Consider the following 25,040-nt stretch of genomic DNA (forward strand, 5'->3'; position numbering starts at 1 on the left):
AATCATTTTTTGACAAGGATAAAACTGAAGTGCCCAGTGTGCTCCAGTGAATAACCCAGAAGCACCTAGAAGGCTAAGAGAGTTAGGCATGATTTAGAAGGATGGCGAGGAGTAGAACTTAGATTAATAGAAGTTAAGTTCAGAAGTAAAATTAAGAAGACTTTAGTTTTTAATTTGTTTTCATAGAAAATCCTTTCCTTTGCTCATACAGATTGAATTAGAGGAATGAGTAACAGAAATCAAACTATGGTGACTGAGTTTGTTTTCATGGGTTTAACAAAATCCTTCCAGATCCAAGTTGTCCTCTTCGTGACATTTCTAGTTGTGTATGTTGTCACTCTTCTGGGAAACCTGGGGATGATTGCTGTCATCTGGATGGATTCCCGACTCCACACCCCCATGTACTTTTTCCTCAGCCACTTGTCCTTTGTGGATGCCTTCTCTTCTTCTGTTATTGGTCCCAAAATGTTGTCTGATGTTTTTGTGGAGAAGAAGGTGATCTCATTCATTGGTTGTGCTGTTCAGTTATGTTTTTTCAGTCAGTTTGTAGTAACAGAATGTTTCCTGCTAGCTTCCATGGCATATGATCGGTATATGGCCATCTGTAAGCCCTTGCTGTATACACTTATTATGTCCCAGCGGGTCTGTGTGCAACTGGTGGCAGGACCTTATATTATGGGCCTTATAAGCACTGCCACCCATATGACTTTTGCCTTTCGTCTACCATACTGTGGTCCGAGTATCATCAATCACTTTTTCTGTGACCTTCTTCCTGTTCTCTCCTTGGCATGTGCAGATACTCAGGTTAATCAGTTTTTGCTTTTCATCATGGCTGGAGCCCTTGGAGTTCTCAGTGGAGTGATCATCCTGGTATCCTACATTTATATTGTCATCACCATCTTGAGGATCCACTCTGCTGATGGGAGGCGCAAAGCCTTCTCCACCTGCTCTTCACACCTGACAGCTGTCTCTATCCTTTATGGGACTCTATTCTTCATCTATGTTCGTCCAAGCTCTAGTTTCTCATTGGATATCAATAAAGTGGTGTCTTTGTTTTACACAGCAGTGATTCCCATGTTGAACCCAGTTATCTATAGTCTAAGAAACAAGGAGGTCAAAGATTCATACAGAAGAATATTTGAAAAGAAGTTTTGCTACAGTTTGGGAGATAAAGCATTATAGAAGCTAGATGTTGGAACACCTGTATTTAAGTTGAGATTCACTCCTACTATTCTGTAGCTTTGATAAGTCATGTCACATAGCATCTTTAGATAATAATTGTGTGTTTCCCAATGTTTCCTGTTTTTATTACAAGAAATTTAGATTTAGAACTTTATACTGAGATACATAGATTATATTACTTTAGTAAATATTCCAAAATTTTGTGAATAGGATAAGAGACATTCTATGTTAAATTCCAAATAATGAAAAACTCAAAGTCAGTGAAGCTAAAGTGACCTCAGTTTTGCTAACAGAATGTTGAGTCTGTCAATTATCTGTAAGCTTTTTCATGAATCATTTTAAACAAACTATTATAATGTATATTATTCAGGTATAAGAAACAATGATCTATTCAAAAAGAATCTTTAAGTTTAGAGTATACTTTTTACAGAGAAGTTTTATATCCATTGTTCTTTCTAGTTATAGTGACAGCTTTTTGAATTTTGCCACTGTGAGTAAGTGTTTTGTGCTTCTCATGTAACAGAAAGCATTGCTGTTCTTAATGCAGTGGTAGATATTGCTATGTTATTTATACAATGATAGTTATTATAGCTTTTTTATTTTTAAGTTTTGTATGGTAGGCAAGGAATTAATTTACCTTTCACAATTGATAAAATTGACTGCCAGGAAGCATCAATGGCTTACCATTACTTCATGATTCTGTCCCACATTTTTTTCTCCAGAAATAATATTTTTTCTTTTCTTTTTTTTTTTAAACTTCTGTCTGTTTTTCTTTTTTCTTTTATTATTCATATGTGCATACAAGGCTTGGGTCATTTCTACCCCCTGTCCCCACACCCCCCCTTACCACCCACTCCACCCCCTCCCTCTCCCCCACCCCCTCAATACCCAGCAGAAACTATTTTGCCCTTATTTCTAATTTTGTTGTAGAGAGAGTATAAGCAATAACAGGAAGGAACAAATGTTTTCGCTGGTTGAGATAAGGATAGCTATACAGGGAGTTGACTCACATTGATTTCCTTCTAGGTTAATTCTTTTTGATCTAACCTTTTCTCTAGTTCCTGTTATCCTTTTCCTATTGGCCTCAGTTGCTTTCAAGGTATCTGCTTTAGTTTCTCTGCATTAAGGGCAACAAATGCTAGCTAATTTTTTAGGTGTCTTACCTATCCTCACCCCTCCCTTGTGTGCTTTCACTTTTATCATGTGCTCACAGTCCAATCCCATTGTTGTGTTTGCCCTTGATCTAATGTCCACATATGAGGGAGAACATACAATTTTTGGTCATTTGGGCCAGGCTAACCTTACTCAGAATGATGTTCTCCAATTCCATACATTTACCAGTGAATGACAACATGACGTTCTTCTTCATGATTGCATAAAATTCCATTGTGTACAGATACCACATTTTCTTAATCCATTCGTCAGTAGTGGGGCATCTTGGCTGTTTCCATAACTTGGCTATTGTGAATAGTGCTGCAATAAACATAGGTGTGCAGGTGCCTCTGGAGTAACCTGTGTCACAGTATTTTGGGTATATCCCCAAGAGTGGTACTGCTCGATCAAATGGTAGATCGATGTCTAGCTTTTTAAGTAGCCTCCAAATTTTTTTCCAGAGTGGTTGTACTAGTTTACATTCCCACCAACAGCTATGAGGGCTCTTTTTTCCCTGCATCCTCGCCAATACTTGCTGTTGGTGGTGTTGCTGATGATGGCTATTCTAACAGGGGTGAGGTGGAATCTTAGCATGGTTTTAATTTGCATTTCCTTTATTGCTAGAGATGGTGATCATTTTTTCATGTGTTTTTTGGCCATTTGAATTTCTTCTTTTGAGAAAGTTCTGTTTAGTTCACTTGCCCATTTCTTTATTGGTTCATTAGTTTTGGGAGAATTTAGTTTTTTAAGTTCCCTATATATTCTGGTTATCAGTCCTTTGTCTCATTATAGTTGGCAAATATTTTCTCCCACTCTGTGGGTGTTCTCTTCAGTTTAGAGACCATTTCTTTTGATGAACAGAAGCCTTTTAGCTTTATGAGGTCCCATTTATCTATGCTATCTCTTAGTTGCTGTGCTGCTGGGGTTTCATTGAGAAAGTTCTTACCTATACCTACTAACTCCAGAGTATTTCCTACTCTTTCCTGTATCAACTTTAGAGTTTGTGGTCTGATATTAAGATCCTTGATCCATTTTGAGTTAATCTTGGTATAGGGTGATATACATGGATCTAGTTTCAGTTTTTTGCAGACTGCTAACCAGTTTTCCCAGCAGTTTTTGTTGAAGAGGCTGCTATTTCTCTATCGTATATTTTTAGCTCCTTTGTCAAAGATAAGTTGCTCATAGTTGTGTGGCTTCATATCTGGGTCCTCTATTCTGTTCCACTGGTCTTCATGTCTGTTTTTGTGCCAGTACCATCCTGTTTTTATTGTTATTGCTTTGTAATACAGTTTGAAGTCAGGTTTTGTGATACCACCTGCATTGTTCTTTTGACTGAGTACTGCCTTGGCTATTCGTGGCCTCTTGTGTTTCCATATAAATTTCAAGGTAGATTTTTCAACCTCTTTAATGAATGTCATTGGAATTTTGATGGGAATTGCATTAAACATGTAGATTACTTTGGGGAGTATCGACATTTTTACTATGTTGATTCTACCAATCCATGAGCATGGGAGATCTCTCCACTTTCTAGTCTTCCTCAAACTCTCTCTTCAGAAGTGTATAGTTTTCCTTGTAGAGGTCTTTCACATCTTTTGTTAGGTTTACACCTAGATATTTGATTTTTTTTGAGGCTATTGTAAATGGAATTGTTTTCATACATTCTTTTTCAGTTTGCTCATTATTAGTGTATAGAAATGCTAATGATTTTTTAACATTGATTTTATATCCTGCTACCTTGCTATAGCTATTGATGAAGTCTAGAAGCTTCTGAGTAGAGTTTTTTGGGTCTTTAAGGTATAGGATCATGTCATCTGCAAATAGGGATGTTTTGACAGTTTCTTTACCTATTTGTACTCCTTTTATTCCTTCTTCTTGCCTAATTGCTCTGGCTAGGAATTCCAGTAGTATGTTGAATAGGAGTGGAGATAGTAGGCATCCTTGTCTGGTTCCTGATTTTAGAAGGAATGGTTTCAGTTTTTCACCATAAAGTATAATGCTGGCTGTAGGTTTGTCATATATAGCTTTTATAATGTTCAGGAACTTTCCTTCTATTCCTAGTTTTCTTAGAGCCTTTATCATGAAATGGTGTTGGATCTTATCAAAGTCTTTTTCTGCATCTATTGAGATGATCAAGTGGTTTTTGTCTTTGCTTCTGTTAATGTGGTTTATTACTTTTATTGATATTTGTATGTTGAACCACCCCTGCATTCCTGGGATGAAGCCTACTTGGTCGTGGTGAATAATCTTTTTGATGTGTTGTTGAATTTGGTTTGCCATTATTTTGTTGAGGGTTTTTGCATCAATGTTCATTAAGGAGATTGGCCTATAGTTCCCCTTTTTGGAGGTATCTTTGCCTGGTTTGGGGATAAGTGTAATACTGGCTTCATAAAATGTGCTTGGCAGTTTTCCTTCCCTTTCTATTTCATGGAACAGTTTAAGGTGGGTTGGTATCAGTTCTTCTTTAAAGGTGTGATAGAATTCTGCAGAGAATCCATCAGATCCTGGACTTTTCTTTTTGGGGAGACTCTTGATTGCTGCTTCAATTTCATGTTGTGTTATAGGTCTATTCAGGTGATTTATTTTCTCTTGGTTCAGTTTTGGATGGTCATATGTATTTAGAAATCTGCCCATTTCTTTTAGATTTTCAAATTTATTTGGATATAGGTTCTCAAAGTAGTCTCTGATGATTTCCTGGACTTCCATGGTGTTTGTTGTTATCTCCCCTTTTGCATTCCTGATTCTACTAATTTGGGTTTTTTCTCTCCTCATTTTACTCAGGTTTGCCAGGGGCTCTATTGATCTTGTTTATTTTTCAAAGAACCAACTTTTTGTTTCATTAATTCTTTGTATGGTTTTTTTGGTTTCTATTTCATTGATTTCAGCTCTTATTTTTATTATTTCTCTCCTTCTATTTGTTTTGGGATTTACTTGTTCTTGTTTTTCTAGGAGTTTGAGATGTATCATTAGGTCATTGACTTGGGATCTTTCAGTCTTTTTAATATATGCACTCATGGGTATAAACTTTCCTCGCAGGACTGCCTTAGCTGTGTCCCATAGGTTCCGATAGGTTGTGTTTTCATTTTCATTGACTTCCAGAAACTTTTTAATTTCCTCTTTTATTGCATCGCTGATCCATTCTTCATTTAGTAATGAGTTATTTAGTTTCCAGCTGTTTGCATGTTTTTTGTCTTTACTTTGTTGTTGAGTTCTACTTTTACTGCATTGTGATCAGATAGTATGCATGGTATAATTTCTATTTTCTTATATTTGCTGAGACTTGCTTTGTGCCCTAGGATATGATCTATTTTGGAGAAGATTCCATGGCCTGCTGAGAAGAATGTATATTGTGTAGAGGTTGGATGAATATGTTCTGTAGACATCTACTAGGTCCATTTGATCTATTGCATATTTTAGATCTTGGATTTCTTTATTGATTTTTTGTTTGGATGACCTATCCATTGATGATAATGGGATGTCAAAGTCTCCCACAACCAGTGTGTTGTCGTTATATATGCTTTTAGGTCTTTCAGGGTATGTTTGAGGAAATTGGGTGCATTGACATTGGGTGCATATAGTTTGATGATTATTATTTCCTTTTGGTATATTTCCATTTTATTAGTATGGAATGTCCTTCTTTATCTCATTTGATCAATGTAGGTTTGAATTCTACTTTGTCAGAGATAAGTATTGCTACTCCTGCCTGTTTTCAGGGGCCATTGGCATAGTAAATCTTCTTCCAGCCTTTCATCCTAAGCCTATGCTTATTTCTGTCAGTGAGCTGGGTCTCCTGTAAGCAACAAATTGTTGGATCTTCCTTTTTAATCCATTTTGTCAAGCAGTGCCTTTTGATATGTGAAGTAATTCCATTAACATTAAGTGTTAGTACTGATAGGTATGTGGTGATTCTTGCCATTTAGTTTTCTTAGTTGTTTGAAGGTTTGATTGTGTGTACCTAAGTTGATGTTACTCTCTACTGTCTTGCTTTTTCTTTTCCTGTGGTTTTGTGCTGCCTGTCTTTTCATGGTTAAGTTGGGTTTCACTTTCTGTGTGAAGAATCCCTTGCAGAATCTTTTGTAGTGGTTGCTTTGTGGTCACATATTGTTTTAGTTTCTGCTTATCATGGAAGACTTTTATTGCACCATCTATTTTGAATGATAGTTTTGCTGGGTAGAGTATCCTGGGGTTGAAGTTATTTTCATTCAGTGCCTGGAAGATCTCACCCCACGCTCTTCTTGCTTTTAATGTTTCTGTTGAGAAGTCTGCTGTGATTTTGATGGGTTTACCTTTGTATGTTACTTGTTTTTTCTCTCTTACAGCCTTCAATATTCTTTCCTTAGTTTCTGAACTTGTTGTTTTAATGATGATATGTCATGGAGTAGTTCTATTTTGATATAGTCTGTTTGGTGTCCTGGAGGCCTCTTGCATTTGTATGGGAATATCTTTCTCTAGATTTGGGAAATTTTCCATTATTATTTTGTTGAATATATTACACATTCCTTTCGCTTGCACCTCTTCTTCTTCGATGCCCATGATTCTCAAGTTTGGTCTTTTGATGGAGTCAGTGAGTCTTGCATTTTCTTTTCACAGGTCTTGAGTTGTTTAATTAATAGTTCTTCGGTTTTTCCTTTAATTACCATTTCATCTTCGAGTTCTGAAATTCTGTCTTCTGTTTGTTCTGTTCTGCTGGATTGGCCTTCTGTTTTGTTTTTTTGTTTTGAAGTTCTGTTTCGTTCTTTTTTCTGAAGTTTTCCATATCCTGGCTGTTTTCCTCTTTAATGTTGTCTATTTTTGTCCTGAGTTCATTTATCTGTTTATTCATTGTGTTCTTTCTTTCACTTTGGTGTTTACACAGTGCTTCTATGGTTTCCTTTATTTCTTCTTTTGCTTTTTCAAATTCTCTATTTTTGTTGTCTTGGAATTTCTTGAGTGTCTCCTGTACATTTTGGTTGACCCTATCCAGTATCATCTCTATAAGATTCTCATTGAGTACTTGTAGTATGTCTTCTTTTAAATTATTCTTGTGGGCTTCATTGAGTCCTTTGGCATAGTTTATCTTCATTTTGTTGGAGTCTGGATCTGAATTTCTGTTCTCTTCATTCCCCTCTGGTTCCTGTACTAATTTTTTGCTGTGGGGAAACTGGTTTCCCTCTTTTTTCTGTCTTCCCATCATTGTCTTTGGTGTTGTTACTGTCCCTGTACTGTGTGCAATTAAGTATTTTCTAGCTTGTAATAATAACAATGGTAATATTTGAATGGAAGGGTGAGCTGAGATGGAAAGCAAGAAGTTAAAGAAAAGGGGAAAACAAATACACAGACAAGAGGGAGAAAGTAGAACAAGGTTTCAGACAAGAATGTTTCAAAGGTATAAACAGGGAGCATTTGTGTACTAATTGACAGTAAGCTGAGCAGACATTAGAGAGACAGAGAGAGGATTAAAATTAAAGATAAAAAATAAAAAATAAGTAAATGAAAGAAATACCTATATATAAAAATGAATTAAAATAAAATGGAAAATAGAAAATTAAAAAAATAAAACCAAAAAACCAAAAAACCTCCACGTTTATATGCAATGCAGTTTCAGTCTTAATAATTTGGGTGTCCGTCTCAGTCTCCAGTCCTGGAGATAGTGCCTCAGATGTTGTTCTGTAGATGTCTCATCAAAGGGGACGCATAAAGGAGAAAAAAACTACACACACACACACACACACACACATACACACGCACACAAAAAGGCCCCACCAAGTGTCCCAAGTTCAAATGCAATACAGTTTCAGTAAGCTTTTCAGCTTGCAAGTGTAATTTGGTTGTTCTCCCATCAAAGGTAGGGAGAAAAAGAAAAAATAGAGTCTGGAGACAGTTCTGAGAGTGCAACTGTGGCTTGCCTGCCTGCTGCTGTCAGCTGCTGTTGCGGAAGGTGTTATTTATGCAGATCTCTGGGGTGAGCTTAGCACTCACCTGGCCATGCAGGCTTTGTTTGTTCAGAGTACTCCTGTGCAGGAACCTCTGCTACAGGCTTTCCCCTTTCCAAGCACTGGGAAAAGTGACACTGTACCCTCATTGTCAGGCCTGTGTGTTTATTTACAGTTCATGTGGGAGGTGGGTCTTCCCCCCTCTCCTGTGCAGTTTTCCTCCCACCACCACTTTCACAAGCTTTCCTGCTCCTGATTACTGGACGATGCTGCTGCTCCTGCCAGCCACCATGTTTGTTTACAGTTCATGTGGGAAGTGGGTCTTCCCTCCTCTCCAGTGGAGTTTTCCTTCCTCTGTCACTCTCACCAGCTTTCCCTGCTCCTGGTTGCTGGCGTGCACCCCACCCCTGCTCCTGCCAGAGGCTCTCTGGCCCACCTGTCTTGTTTATTTACAGTTTATTTACAGTCCCGGGAAGGGTTTCATTCCCCCAATCTTTTGTGCTCAGTGTTCCCCACCCTCTTTCCTGCATGTCTTATTTGTTCTTATTGCTTGTTACTCAGTTTCTCTTTTTTCCTGGGGTGGAGGTCAGTCTGTCCAGGGGGCTATGCTGCTCTGGCCCAGGCTTGTCTGTGGGAGTACCACGGTACTGTGAAGCTCACCTGGTCCAAGTCTTCCCAAGCCATCTGGGCGTGGGGAACTGGCGGCCCGGGGACCCTCCTTGTTTTTCCGTTTAATGTGAAGTGGAGATTCTCTGTGCCAGTTGGAGATGTGGAGGGGTCAAAGTTATGCCTCTTTTCAGTGATTATGCCTGCAAAGTGTGTCTCCAGCGTCTCTCCAAGATTTCACTATAGGAGGCTTGCTTTCTGCTTCCTCCCTCTAGCCACCATCTTCCAGATTTTCGAAATAATATTTTTTCAAGTATATGATCCCTTTCATTTCTGTTACATAGCAACAAATCCAAGAAATTAAAGTAGAAGACATATGCTTTATATAGATTTAAGATTCCTTGTGATCCACATACTGCCTTGTCTTTAATGTACTCTTTCAAAAGTGTTTTAATCTTTTAACAATTTATTTAAATAACTGTATATTTGTTTAGTATTTGTACATATTTAGGATGTACAGTGCAATATTTTAATACAGGTGTATAATGGATACTGGTAAAATCATGGTAACTAATATTTTCATCACTTTATTAGTATATGTTTTCAGACTTTGAGATCCTTTGGTTGTGATTCATGAAATACATAAGTCATTTTGAAGTAGAGTTGTCACGCTGTTCTGTGGAGCAGTAGGACTTATTCCTTCTTTCTAATTATGCTTCCATTATCCAGCCAATCTCTCCACCCCTTTCCATTCTTTTCAGCCTCTGGAAATCAGGTCCACTTAAAAAGAGAATTCATTTTATCCTGTGGATTTTGAAGGCTAGAATTTTTGTCATTTTCCTTTTCCTTCACCATGTTCTCTACCAATTTTTTTTTTTTTAATTTATTTATTTATGTTTTTTTTCATTTTTCTTTTATTATTCATATGTGCATACAAGGCTTGGTTTATTTCTCCCCCCTGACCCCACCCCCTCCCTTACCACCCACTCCACCCCCTCCCGCTCCCCCCCCTCAATACCCAGCAGAAACTATTTTGCCCTTATCTCTAATTTTGTTGTAGAGAGAGTATAAGCAATTATAGGAAGGAACAAGGGGTTTTGCTGGTTGAGATAAGGCCCTTAATGCAGAGAAACTAAAGCAGATACCTTAAAGCAACTGAGGCCAATAGGAAAAGGAGACCAGGAACTAGAGAAAAGGTTAGATTAAAAACAATTAACCTAGAAGGTAACACCCACGCACAGGAAATCAATGTGAGTCAATGCCCTGTATAGCTATCCTTATCTCTACCAATTTTCATGTCTGCATTGGATGATAATGTTTGGGTCATAACAAACTAAGCTATGCAACTAGAGAAAAAAACAGGAGCCAATGAATGTTGCAAGTGTTAATTAAGTCACAATATTTTTGGGTCTGTTATGTATAGGCACATTATTGGGTACTATTCATACTGGAAGGATAAGTTCTAATGGAAGTTATGGGCTAGTGGGTTAGAAAGACAAAAAATTAGAAATTTATCTCTTTGTGGTGTCACTTGTAACAAAAATCAATGAAAGAAACAAGTGAGGGTAGAAGGTTTTCTTTTAAAATAGATGGTAAGGAAAAGGCTGTTCAAATTGGGTAGGTTTGGAGAAAGTGAGCAAATTCTGTTCTTTATTGATCCTAGATCAGAACAGAAGAAAAGGCTATGTAATTTATCAAGCAATGTGGTTTATAGGCTTTTCAGACTTCCTTGGTGTCTGTAATAAGTCTATTTCCATTTAAAAGAATTGTGTACTGTGTGTAGTAGCTTTCTGTTGCTGCTCTATGTATTACCACAAACTTTGCAGCTTAAAGCAACACAAATTTACCACTTTGCCTACTCTGTGAACCATAAATCCAGATACCTCATCACTTGATTCTCAATTCATGGCCTCCCAAAACTAAAGTCAACATGTTGTATGACTGAGACTCCTTTCTGGAGACTGTGGGGAAAAATCCATGTCAAAGCTCATTTGAGTGGTTAATGAAATTCAGCCCTTGCCCTTGTAGGACTGAAGTGACTATTTCTCTCTGGCTGTCAATGATAGGCCTTTAGTAGCCACTTACAGTTGTTCACATTTTTTCTTATGTGTTCTTCCATGTTAAGACTAGCAATATCACTTCTACTCCTTTTCATGCATTGATACTCACTGTCTTCTACTTCTGTTATAACTGGAGAAAGGTCTGGATCCATTCCTAGGCTAATAAGCCTCTTATAAAGTTAACTGTGTAGTATAGCATAACAAAATGATGCAAATTATAGCTTATCACATTGACAGATTCCAAGACACAGATGAAGAGCCATTTTAGAAATTCTGGCTATCATACTAATGTTCAATTTTCTTGAATAATTATTGTAAAATAATTAATCCTTCCAGAAATTCTTCCTCTTTCTTGATAATCCTTTTGAATTCATCTTAAAAAGATGTATTGACTTTCAAACTTACTCTTGCCGATGTGTGATACACATACATCTGTGTGTAGTTTCTTTTAGAGTCTATAGCTTTGATGATTTTGTTTTTTTATTTCCATGCTAACATCATCATTTAAAAAAGTTATAATTAGTATGTAATATTTTATTCCTAAATGGTAATTCTATTATCATATATCTGCTGGGGAATCCATTATATGATAGACATTTACTACATATTTTATTAACAACCTACTTATTTCTCAACTTTTATTTGTGATGAATTACTAGCTCCACTTTACAGCTGGGGAAAATGGGACTTTAGAGAGTTTGAACCACTTGTCTCAATCAGGTTTATACTAAGTGGAAGAGCTGGCCATTGTCTCCACTCTGCATCCTTCAAAGTCAAAGTCTTTTCATTTAGTTAGTGGAAATCCATTTAATTAGGATAAGAATTGTCATTCTTACCCTCTCCAGGGCCCAAATTTCTCTAGGTTCTCATATATTTATTCTTTCATGGTAAAGTTAGAGGAAAATTATTCAGAAAGTTAGAACTGAATATAATATTTCAATAAGAATTTGCAAAACCACTCAACTCAACAGAATTTTGTGTGAAGCTCTCAGAGGGAATCATAAAAGTGCATATTGGAAAGGTAGTTTTTGTAAGTTGGTTCTGATAAACAATTTCTGAGCATTTCAGTGTATTTAATTTGTGTTTGAAAGTACACAAATTATTCAGATGAAATATTCTGACAGGGTAATTTCTTTTTTGGTCAGACTGGAGTTTAAACTCAGGGCATTGCATTTGCAAAGCAGGTCCTCTATCACTTTTGCCACACCTCTAGTCCATTTTGCTCTAGTTATTTTGGAGATGGGATCTTGAGAACTATTTGCCTGGGCTGACTTCAAACAATGATCCTCTCAATCTCAGCCTCTCAAATAGCTAGGATTACATGCATGAGCCACCAGCACCTGGCTAAGGTAATTTGTATGTAACTATCACCCTTATTTGCTCAACAACTCAAAATTGAGTGACTGTTGAGAAATTAAGGTATTTTCTTTGCATTATTAGACTATTATCTAGCAAAGAAAATAAAGCCTAATTAGAGAATAATATAATATACTAATTTCTAAGAGAGAGAAGTGAGGGAAAAGGTACTGTGGAAGTTCAAGGGGAGTAACTGTGTTGGTTGAATGGGATTAAGAAGAGATTTATGGATGAGGTTATAAAAATGCCTCAATATAGATGAAATTTGGACTTTTGGTATTTCAATATGTGAGAAGGAATGTCAGGACAAGTGTAAGGAATAAATGCATATGATATCTGAGTGGGGGTGGCAAATCATCAGGACAGGCTGAAACATATAATGCTTATATATTGGAAGCAGAAGTTGTCAGTGCATGTCCTTTAGGATTGGAAAAGCAACATAAAAGGGAGTTTGCATCAATCTTCCTAAGACACTATGATGATTCTGAAGTTTATATGGAAAAACCAAGGACCAAAATTCCCATGATAATCTTGAGGAAAGACATCAAAGTGGGAGATCTTCCTGTACTGGATATAGATTTACAGATGTGTAGTGATTAAAATAGACTCAAGAATAGATAAGGGGCCCAAAGGATCAGTGTACAGAGTACAGATTCCATTAGCTAATGTATGCTAATAGCTTTGTAGTTAAAGAAAAAATAGATGGTGTAAGTGAATAGCTGGTGGAGAGGGTAGTGGGAAAAGTAGTATTTTTAAAACCTGGTGTTGAATTCATTGCACGTCTGCATGAAAACAATTGTAATTTTACACATGTTAATGATTGAAGTACATTATAGGTAGGTATGAAAATAGCATAAAGAAACTCACTAAGACTTGTTTAAAAAGGCAATGGAGGGAGGGGAGAGGGGTGATAAGAAAAAGTAATAGAGAGGATCAATTTGATCAAAGTACCTTATATGAATAGTTATGCAAGGAATTCCTCAATAGAACCCCAGCAGCTCAGCAACTAAGAGAAAATATAGACAAATGGGACTTCATAAAACTGAAAAGCTTCTGCTCAACAAAACAAATGGTCTCTAAACTGAAGAGACTACCCACAGAGTGGGAGAAAATATTTGCCAGCTACACATCAGATAAAGGATTGATAACCAGAATATACAGGGAACTTAAGAAACTAAACACTCCCAAAATTAATGAACCAATATAGAAATGGGCAAATGAACTAAACAGAGCTTTCTCAACAGAAGAAATTCAAATGGCCAAAAAACACGTGAAAAAATGCTCACCATCTCTAGTCATAAAGGAAATGCAAGTCAAAATCACACTAAGATTCCACCTCACCTCTGTTAGAATAGCTATCATTAGAAGCACCACCACCAAGAGGTGTTGGTAAAGATGTGGGGAAAAAGGAGCACTTGTACACTGCTGGTGGGAATGCAAACTAGTACAACCACTCTGGAAAAAAAATTTAGAGGTTTCTTAAAAATCTAAACATAGATCTACCATATGACCCAGCAATCCCACTCCTGGGGATATACCCAAAATAATGTGACACAGGTTACTCCAGAGACACTTGCACACCCATGTTTATTGCAGCAGTATTCACAATAGCCAAGTTATGGAAACAGTCAAGATGCCCCACTACTGACAAATGGATTAAGAAAATGTGGTATTTATACACAATGGAATTCTACTCAGCCATGAAGAAGAATGAAATCTTATCATCTGCAAGTAAATGGATGGAACTGGAGAACATCATCCTGAGTGAGGTTAGCCAGGCTCAGAAGACCAAAAATTGTATGTTCTTCCTCATTGTGGACTTTAGATCAAGGGTAAATACAGCAAGGGGATTGGACTTTGGTCACATGATAAGGTGAGAGCACACAAGGGAAGTATGAGGATAGATAAGAAACCCAAAAAAACATGGTAGCATTTGATGTCCTCAATGCAAAGGAACTAATGCAGAAACTTTAAAGTGACAGAGGCCAATAGAAGAAGGGGACCAGGAACTAGAAAAAAGGTCAGTTCTAGAAGAACCAATTTAGAATGTAACACATATGTACATGAAAACAATGTGACGGATCTCCCTCTATAACTATCCTTATCTCAACTAGCAAAAACCCTTGGTCCTTATTATTTTTTATACTCTCTCTTCAACAAAATTAGAGATAAGGGGAAAACAGTTTCTGCCTGGAAGTGAGAGGGTGGGAGGGAGAGGGAGGGGGTTGGGGAAAAGGGAGGTGGCAGGGGTAGGGGGTAGAAATGACCTAAACATTGTATGCATATATGAATAAAAGATATTAAAAAAGTCCATCATATGCATGTATGGAAACATCACTATGAAATATCTGTACAACTTGTATAGAGTTATTAAAAAAAGAAAACACCATGACATTCCTTTGTACAATTAATATATGCTAATTAAAATTTTTAAACAATCAATTCCAGGTAATTGAGAGAAAGATATGAAAATCAAAAATATTAACCATGCAGAAGATAGTGTCAGATGATATCTTTATGATTTGAAGTAGGACCTTGTGATAGGAATTTTTTTTTTAACTAGATTAGAAAGGCCACTGTACTTGAAGGAAAACCTTATACCCTGAACCAACTTAAAGCCAATTTTAGTATATCAAAATTCACCATTGAGCTCATGAACATGCAAACTACAAAGTGGGAAAATACATTTACTATGCAGATAGCTGACTTATATCTAGAATATATGAATGATAATGTAATTTTTGGAAGAAATTTTAATATTGCAAATATTCAAATATTCAAATATTTCTAGCTCAACTTAGCTAGAAATTATATAAATGACATTTAAACATGTAATGAGATACCATTGTGGTATCAGTAAAAAGGCTAAAACTACAGTTGTTGGTTCTCTTATGCTATGCATGTATAGTGTTACCACTTTGGAAAACATGTACTATCACTATTTGAATATACATAAGTACTATTGACCAAAACTTCTTATAGTTCCCTCAGATTGACTAAACTTTCCAAATAAATGGAAAAAATCATAGCCAATGAATTTAACAGTGCTTTCATTTTGATTTCTGGTGTATTCATTTCCCTCAATTTTCTGTGATTTTGGCTAAAAGTCTTTAAAACATGAATAGCTATAAACGCTATTATGTTGGTAGAATATAATCATGGCACCTTCTAAAACTGTCTTTATATTTGAAGTAAGCATTTTATGAAGATCTTTTATTTCACTATTCATACTGGTGATAGTAAGAACTTGTTACAATTTTGCCTCTTAAACAAGATCTATGCATGTAACGTACAGGATGCATTTCAGTTCTTACACAAAGTAGCACTTCAGAATCTCAGTGGTCAGGAGTTTAGGTAACTCATGGCTGGATTCTGTCCTCATGGTTTTGCAAGACTGAAATCAACATGTTGAGATGTCTAAATTATTTTCTGAACATTTTGTGGAACAACCCACTTCTAAGCTCATCTGAATGGCCGACAAAATTCAGTTCCTTGTAGTTGTGGGATCTTCAGTGGCTGTTATCCAGGGGCCTCTCCCCAATACTTAAAGCTTCCACAGACTTCCTCATGTAGTCCTCCCTCCTCAGATGGGCATGGACACATCCATCTAGTGATTCTAATGCTGAGACCTCACTGACTTCTCCCTCTGCTTCAGCTGGAGGAAGCTCTGGATCCACTCTGCTAATCTTCCTCTTTTAAGATTAACAGTGCCATTTTACATAATACAATTATGTATGTGATACAGAATCATACTCAGAGACTACAGAACTTAGACTGGAAATCTTTTCAGGACCATTTTAGAAATTCTGTCAATTGTGAGCTGATCGTGGTGGCTCATTCTTACAACTACAGCACTCTGGAGGCTCAGGCAGTAGGATGATGAGGTCCAGCCCAGCCTGAACTGTGAAGCACAATCCTGTCTCCAACAATTTTCTCTAACTCTGCGGATGTTCAAAGAATAGACAAATATACTAAAGGTGAGAAAACAGGTGAAGAATTGATATTCAAGTTCATCCTTGCTAATGTATGACATGTAAATTTGTAGGTATTTTCTTCCCAAGGGCCTAATGTTTTAAAATTTTGCTTGTTTGCACATAAATATGATCATTTAAAAGTACTTATTGATACAAAATGTTTTATTCTTTAGTGAAAATGCCATTATGCATTTTCTGAGGATCTATTTTACCACTGACTCTGTACTACATATTATATAAATAACTCATTTTCTGGTTGCCATTTGTGATGAAATATTAGTTCCACTTTACAGCTGGGACAATTGAGGTTTCAGAGAGTTTGAGTCACTAGATTTTGGTCAAGACCATCCAAATCCATGTTCTTTCATGTACCATGTGTGAAAACAGAAGACATTCAGTAGGGACAAGACTTATCATTTCTCCTTGTTCTTCCTTAGGAATCCACTGGATTCCATATGTATATTCTTTCAGATAAAAAAATAACAAAATTATTTTAAAAGTTATTACTGAATATTGTATTCTGAGAAGATTCTACAAAATTATGCAATCAAACAGAATTCTGTGATCTCAGGAATGATGGTGCACACCTGTAATCCCAGCACTTGGAAGATTGAGGCAGAAGGATCATGAGTTTGAGGACAATCTGGGTTACAGAGAAGGTTCAAGGCTAACCTGAAATTAGTTCTGATAAAACATTTTTAGATTATTTTAATTCAGTTAAATTTGAAATCATAGCTACTCTTCTAGTGAATGTTTGAGCACAAGATTCTTCCTATATGATTATCACCTCTATTCATTCAAGATCCCAAAACATAAAGTATACATAGCAGGGCCTTAGACAATACCTGTTGACTCCAGGAAGATACACCCCTTGAACTATTAGATCATTGTCTAGACAGCAAAGGAAATAGAACACAAACACACAGTGGAACTATTGAGGAATTTCTAAGAGTCTGAAAGTAGGAAAAGTTTCAGTTCAAATTCAAAATGGAGTGTTTCCTTTGACTGCATGGTATTATGGAAAGCTTTTGGATGAGGCTCTAAGTAAGACATACCTGACAGTACAGACGGAATTTAAACTTCTAGCATTTCAAGAAGTAAGAAGGGACTGTCAGAGCACTGTAATGGATTTGGTAGGAAAACTAATGTTCAAGTTATCAAAGAATAAGGAAAGAAATGTTTGTCTTCATGTGTGCATGTGCATGTGGGTTTCCTCCACTGAAGCAGAAAAAGGGGAGATGAGGATGGATGAAGATCTAGTAGCATTTTACAGTGTGCATATGCCTATGGAGATGTCTGATTTGAGGGAAGATCTTCCCAATGACACTGGTTTCTGGAGTGAGGTGATTGAGCAATCTTGAATGAACTGATGAACAGTTTTAAAGGCAAAGGTAGGAAATGGCAGCATTTCCAGGCAACCCTGGAAAATTCCTAATAAAATAGCTCTGTTTACATTCATTTCTTTTGGTTTCAGAGTTCTAAGATGGTCAGCATTTGTGGCCCAAGTGGTCTAGAGTATCTTTGTAGCTGGTCCTCTATTATGATGTAGTTTGGTTCAACATTAGCAGAAATGTTGTGGTACTTCTTATGGAAAAATGCAGCAGTTGATACATCATTACACAGAAGTACTGTGTAATTATTATTTTTCTGTGGAGGAGGTAAGAAAAAATTACTCTATCAAACATGGAAAACAAGTAAGTTGGTCCCAGACCAACTTTTAAACAGAATTTAAAGTGAGCAAGGTTGCATTAATTTTATTTTCTCTTAACAATAAAGTTCCCAAGATACAGTATACTTTGGGACATAGATTCTCCCAGAACAGAAAATGATGTAACTGCTTCTGGGAACTTTAATGCAAGTAAAGAACAATTTGTTCCAGAATGGAATCTTACTAGTTACTTGGGAAGAAGACATAGAATAAAACCAAGTAACTCCTGGAAAGTCTGACCACTTTTCTGTGCAGATGCACAGGTAGAGGTGGGGGAAAGACTGCATGGTGACAGGGAGTGCAATTTTTATTCTGTTTTAATTTTAATTCTGTTTGTTGCCCAAAGAAGAAAGGAACTCATCATAATGTAAGTTTAGGTTATGCTTACATCCACCCTTTCTCTCCATTTACCTGTTGAGAACTTCAAAATAAGTGGATTCACGGAAAGCAAAAATGACTGACATTTAAAATGTGACATAAAGGAATGACCATTGTTATCACGTTAAAATATAGCAAGAAGTAATGTGAACTCCTGAAAGATTCACAAAGAGATCATGTGGTGAAGTTGAGTCCATTGTCAAGCACAGAGAAGTTCATATGTCTTTAGGCCACATTTACAGAATGACTGTCCCTGAACAGGCGAGCCACCGGGCATCCCCATTCCATGTGTGGAGCCATCTGTATGGAATACTGCATTGAGCTATGTGCATCACACTGAAGGTATGAGGTGTGGAAAGCAAAGAGGGGACCAGAAATGAGAGCACAATTTGTAGATGTTAGAGAGCTCTTGTATGTAAGCAGACGTCAACCCTATATAGGAATTCTTTAACACCACACTGATTTATTTGTGTGTGTGTGTGTGTGTGTGTGTGTGTGTGTGTGTGTTTGATCAACAACCTCTTCTTTGCTCAATTCCTTTTTTATTGTTGTGCTAGGGGTACATTGAGGCATTTACAAAATTTCTTGCAATACATCAGATATATCCTAATTGAATTCACCCCTTCCACCATTCTCCTTTATCTCTCCTACCCCCAATCTTGGAATAGTTTCCACAGGTCTCATTTTTCCATTTACACACATGTGTACATGATATTTGCGATATTTGCACTATATTCACCCTCCTATGCCCTTTTCCACATTCTCCCCCCTCTCACTAGTGCCAATCCCCCCAGGCAATACCTGTTCTCTAATTTTGTAAAAAATGACATTTTTTTGTTTGTTCAAGATAGCGATACAGGAAGTTTTCTTGTGACATTTCCAAGCTATATGTATGTATGTATTATTGCCCATATTGGTTCATCTCCTTTATTTCTCTTCTTTCTACTTTAGTCCACTTCTTAGAGTGGTTTCAACAGGTTTAAAAATTCTATATTCATTTTTGTATAGAGATTACATCACGCATATTCACCTTCTTAACTTCCTTCTTTTCCCCTTTCTTTTTTGTTACCAACATCCCCTTTTCAGTGTGTTTTTGATATTGACTAATTCTATAACAGAAAAATGTGTGGGCTTGGTATAGGTTATTGATGGATTTAGGGTTCCCTTCTTGGAGAGTGGTGTTGTTCAAAGACTAGACGTTCTGAATTCAGACACAGCTGTCAATCTCATAGTCCTGTTAGGAAATACTAGCTCCAGAACTTTAGAAGTACCGTTTTCCAGACTTAGAGCCCTGATTGCCTGCTGTGTGACGTGGGGATGACCTAATGTCCATTACCGAGGCTTGGGTGGTGATGAGATGGCTGATATTCGTGAGGAAAATGGGGCAGAGGTACTGTAAGTCTTGAGGACTGTGCAATTCCTGTTCCTTGTCCCATACTCACCGTAGTCTCAGATTTAATGCGTTGTGTAGCCAGGCGGACCCAGTCTTTAGCACTGTCTGGAAGAAAGTGATTTTGTAATTTGCCATCATGCCATTTCTGTAGTTTCCAGTTAGACATTTTGAAGGCTTTTTTACTACCCATTCCAGCAAGTGTTCCTTATGTTTGTTGACATATTTTGGTGGTTCTTTGTATGTTCTGACTTTAACCCTTCGTAATATATGCTGCAGCATTTTCCCCAGTCTGAATGCTTAATTTTACTAATAGTGCATGTTGACATACACTTATGTAAACTTACAATACAGAGTACAATTTCACATACTTCATTTTTATGGTTTTTATGTTTTTTTAAGAAGGCCATTCCTAGGACAAAATCTATTCCTTAATATTTATTGTCATGTATTTATGGATGGGGTTTAAATTAATTAAAAATGAATTCAAATATTATAATTACCTTCTCCCTCTATTTTTTTTTTTGAAGTACTAGGGAATGAAGTCAGGGCCTCACACTTGCTAGGCAAGCACTGTATATCTGGAGCCATTTTGCCAATCGTTTTTATGATGAACTCGTCTTTATTTTCTTGATTTAAAATAAACATTTATTCACTCTAAATTGATAGGTATGCATGTATCAGCTTATGGTTTTCCTATTATTTTCATCTTGTTGTCTATTCTAGGAAAATATCTTACTGTTTGAATTATGTTAGCTTTAGAATATGTTCGCTTTAAAATCTGTGTTGTTAACTGGCATAGAACATTTCTTCTCTGTTTCTGTTTTCAAAATTTTTTGTCTGTCTGGAAAACTTTTCTTCACTATAAGTTTTGTATTGATTAGTTAATGTTAATTCTTTTTTAAAAATCTTTTCTATTAGCATATCTTACTTGTACAGGGGAGTTTCATTGTGACATTTCCACATCCTTTATTAGGTTCCCAGCATCATTCTCCCTCATCTCCTTCCCTCCCTATTTAAAATTTCAACAGATTTCATTGATTTTTTTAAATGCAAGAATATAAAGTATGCAGACCATATTCTTCCTCCTTTACCCTCTCTACATCCCCTGCTCTCCCCATTAGTACCTTCCCACTATCAAGACCTGTTTTACATTCCTCTTCCATAGATATTAAAATTGGCTGTCATTATTAAGATCAAGGTTAGATTTTGATTGGAATTACATAAAATTTTCTAAACAATTTGATGAGTATCCTAGCCCAAATAGCCTAAGAAAACTAGAGCAAGCCTGTTTTCTGACCAAACCACTTTTACTGGTCCACTGCAATGAAAGAGATCACACAGACAGGAACCATGAGTGTCTCACTGAACAAAGGAAAAATAGAATACAGCATCATTGTGAAGGGTTGAGTTTAGGTGAAATTTATATCATGTAGAATTCTGATAGCTGAAAGCAAAACAGATTGTATGTAAAGGAGTCAATGTCAGGTCTAAACAACACAGCAGACACAGAGTTCTGTTTCCTTGGAAAGTGCAAAGTTAAGCTAGATGTAAGCCCTGTATCTGACACTTTAAGCCTGTGTTGAAAAGCAAAACTATTTCATTGTGTCAAAGTGACACAGTTCTTCCACTAATGAATGAGTTGTTTCATCTACTGATGCAATTTCAAACCAAAAGGTTTAGATAGCCTACTATTTTAGAAAATAAATTTCCTCTTTGAATAAAAAACTGGTTGTCAATGAAAGGAAAGGGGTGTTAGGAGAATGTACAGCTGCATTGTATTCATGGAGGAGATATTGTTTCCTCCTAACTTCACAGTGGGCTTTGTCAATGTCTGTTAGTCCTGCTTGAAGAGTGGTGAAACATATTTACTTTACCAGTATGAGCTGCTTTTTTTTGTTCAGAAGGAAATGAATCTTTATAACTGAGTCTTTGACACTTAAAATGTGTCTTTTCCACCTATTTAAAATGTCATGTCTTTCTATGTTTCAGTAAAAATTCCATAGTGTATTTTTTTTCTTTTTTTTTATTGCTCTGGGTGAGGGAATATTGTGGCATTTATAAAAGTTCTTATAACGCATCAAATATACCATACTTGAATTTACCCGCTCCTCTGCTCTCCTTTATTCCCCCCACTCCATTCCTACAATAGTTTCAACAGCTATCATTTTTGCATTTACATACATGTGTACACATTTTTGCACTATATTCACTTTTCTACCTCCTTTCCCCTCCACCTCCCCTCTCCCACTGGTACCAACCCCCACCCACCTCTGGCAGGACCTGTTCTGTTTTCCTATTATCCAATTTTGTACAAGAAAAAAGAATAAAGAAAAAAAAGAAAGCAATGACATTTTTGCTTATTTGAGATAAAGGTAGCTACACAGGGTATTTCCTTATGATAGTTCCATGTATATATGTACTATAGCCCAAGTTTCATCTCCTCTATTTTACTTCATTCTTCCTTAGTCCCTTGCTTATGGGAATTCCAATTTAAGAATTCTATATTCATTCTTTATAGAGAGTATATCAACCATGTTCATCTTCTTAGTTTCCTTCTTCTACCCTACCCTCTCCTGTATGTGAACTCCCTTTAGTGTGATCAGGTTTTCATAATACTGCTGCATTTGTATTAGGTCTATTTTCCACATATGAGAGAAAACATGCAGTGTTTGGCTTTCTGAACCTGGCAAGATTCACTTAAGATGCTGTGCTCCAGTTCCATCCATATAAATCTCTCTTTTCTTATTTTCAATGCTGTGGATTGAACCTAGGGCCTTTTACATGCTGTACAAGGGTTCTGCCACTGCACTACATCTCCAGCCCAAATACTTTTTTTTTCTTGATTCAAAGGGTTTTTTTTGTGAGATCTTCATTTTGCTAAATTGTTTTTCTAATTCCATAGAATTAATCATAATACATCTCCCTTTAGTCTATAAAGATAGTGAATAATTTTATAGATTTTCTAACTATTTCTTAATTAAACCCCAATTTTCTCTTTAAAACAATTAAGTCTTATTATTCTTTACAATGGTGGTATATTTAATTTAAGCTTTTAAAAGCTTGCTGTTCCAAAGTAAATTATACCTGTAATTTCTTTTCCTAGGCCATTGTGTTTTGAGTTGAAGACATTGAGAGCATGATCAGTTCTTTATTTTTCTCGCCATACAGACCAAAACCAAGTGATGGCTGACACAAACTATACAAGGATCACCGAATTCATTTTCACAGGCTTAAAATACCACCCCCATCTACAGGTTTTCCTTTTCCTGCTTTTCTTGCTTTTTTATCTCACTACTATGATAGGAAACTTAGGCATGATTATTCTCATCCACATGGACTCCCGCCTTCACACACCCATGTACTTTTTTCTCAGTCACCTGTCATTTGTGGACATCTGCTTTTCATCAGTTGTGGGTCCCAAGATGCTCAGTGACTTCTTTGCTGAAAGGAAAGCCATCTCTTTCCTTGGCTGTGCCTTACAGCAGTGGTTCTTTGGATTCTTTGTGGCCATTGAGTGCCTTCTCTTGGCATCCATGGCCTATGACCGCTATGTGGCCATTTGTAACCCACTCTTGTATTCAGTTGCTATGTCCCAAAGACTCTGCATACAACTGGTGGTTGGACCCTATGCTGTTGGTTTCCTCAACACCATGACTCACACAACGGCTGCTTTTCAACTTCCATTTTGCCACTCTAATATTATCAATCATTTCTTCTGTGACATGTCTCCCCTTCTTTCTCTCGTATGTGCTAATACCCACATTAATAAATTGTTAGTTTTTATTGTAGCTGGAGCTGTACTGGTTGTCAGTAGCCTGACCACTATAATCTCTTACTTCTACATCCTCATCACCATCTTGAGGATATGCTCTGCTGATGGGAGGTGCAAAGCCTTTTCCACCTGCTCTTCTCACATAACAGCAGTTTCCATCTTGTATGGGACTCTCTTCTTTATCTATGTGCGACCAAGTGCCATTTCTTCTCTGGACCTGAATAAGGTGGTGTCAGTGTTCTACACAGCAGTCATCCCCATGTTAAATCCACTCATCTACAGCTTGAGAAATAAAGAAGTGAAAGCTGCTATTGGTAGGATGATCACCAAGAGGAAGTTTTTCATCAAAAAATAATTCTGAGTGAGGTTAGCCTGGCCCAAAAGACCAAAAATCGTATGTTCTCCCTCATATGTGGACATTAGATCAAGGGCAAACACAACAAGGGGATTGAACTTTGAGCACATGATAAAAGCGAGAGCACACAAGGGAGAGGTGAGGATAGGTAAGACACCTAAAAAATTAGCTAGCATTTGTTGCCCTTAACTCAGAGAAACTAAAGCAGATACCTTAAAAGCAACTGAGGCCAATAGGAGAAGGGGAACAGGAAATAGAGAAAAGGTTAGATCAAAAAGAATTAACCTAGACGGTAACACCCACGCACAGGAAATCAATGTGAGTCAACTCCCTGTATAGCTATCCTTATCTCAACCAGCAAAAACCCTTGTTCCTTCCTATTATTGCTTATACTCTCTCTACAACAAAATTAGAAATAAAGGCAAAATAAGTTTCTGCTGGGTATTGAGGGGGTGGGGGGAAGGGAGGGGGCGGAGTGGGTGGTAAGGGAGGGGGTGGGGGCAGGGGGGTGAAATGACCCAAGCCTTGTATGCACATATGAATAATAAAAGAAAAAAAAATAAATAAATAAATTCCCATCAAGAACAGAAGACAGATCAAAGGAAAAACTTCCAGAAATGACTGGACAACCTAGATACCATCTCAAGATGCTAACTGAGTTTGGGGGACGATATCTTTCCATTCTTTTGTTGTACTATCTTTTTTTAAACACTGTTTCATCATGTTTCTGTAAATGATAAAAATTCCTACTCATCCACGGAGTTAAAATAGTCCTACTTTCCTTAAATTTCTTTATTACTGGAAGTATGATAAAATTTAATAAATGGTAGAATGACTTAGCTACTGACACTCTTATACTAAGTGAAATAACGTAAATGCCCAGATCAGGTACAATGCCTGTGGCTTCCCATTTCCTACATACAGAGTCAAAAATACCAAGGAGAGCAAGTTTTTTTTTCTTTTTTGGTTGCAAATGATTTTTTAACCGAAGGAATCCCTTTTATTTATTCCTTTCAATTCATTTTATGCTTGTTTTGTTTATTCTTACTTTCTAAAAATAAAATGTCATGATCATTGCAGAAAAAACCACATTCAAGCAAAGGAAGAACAATGATGAAAATAAAATCCCTCTAATATTACTGTTCTACCCAGAGACAAATCTTAGTAACAACTTCCAGATGTTTCTCTCTGTCAT

General features: G+C 36.8%; 2 protein-coding genes across 2 annotated transcripts; both read left to right on the top strand.

The window, feature by feature from the left end:
• The first annotated feature begins 225 nt into the window (after positions 1–225).
• LOC109677181 (olfactory receptor 5G25-like) lies at positions 226–1,182 on the top strand. Its single transcript, XM_020153304.2, has one exon. The coding sequence runs from the start codon at positions 226–228 to the stop codon at positions 1,180–1,182; it is 957 nt and encodes a 318-aa protein (XP_020008893.2).
• Positions 1,183–22,900: 21,718 nt separating this feature from the next.
• Positions 22,901–23,845, top strand: LOC109677177 (olfactory receptor 5G9). Its single transcript, XM_074048930.1, has one exon. It carries the CDS (start codon positions 22,901–22,903, stop codon positions 23,843–23,845), a length of 945 nt encoding a protein of 314 aa, XP_073905031.1.
• The last annotated feature ends 1,195 nt before the right edge of the window (positions 23,846–25,040 follow it).

This window comes from Castor canadensis, chromosome 1, assembly GCF_047511655.1.
Source record: "Castor canadensis chromosome 1, mCasCan1.hap1v2, whole genome shotgun sequence".
Lineage (NCBI taxonomy): Eukaryota > Metazoa > Chordata > Mammalia > Rodentia > Castoridae > Castor > Castor canadensis.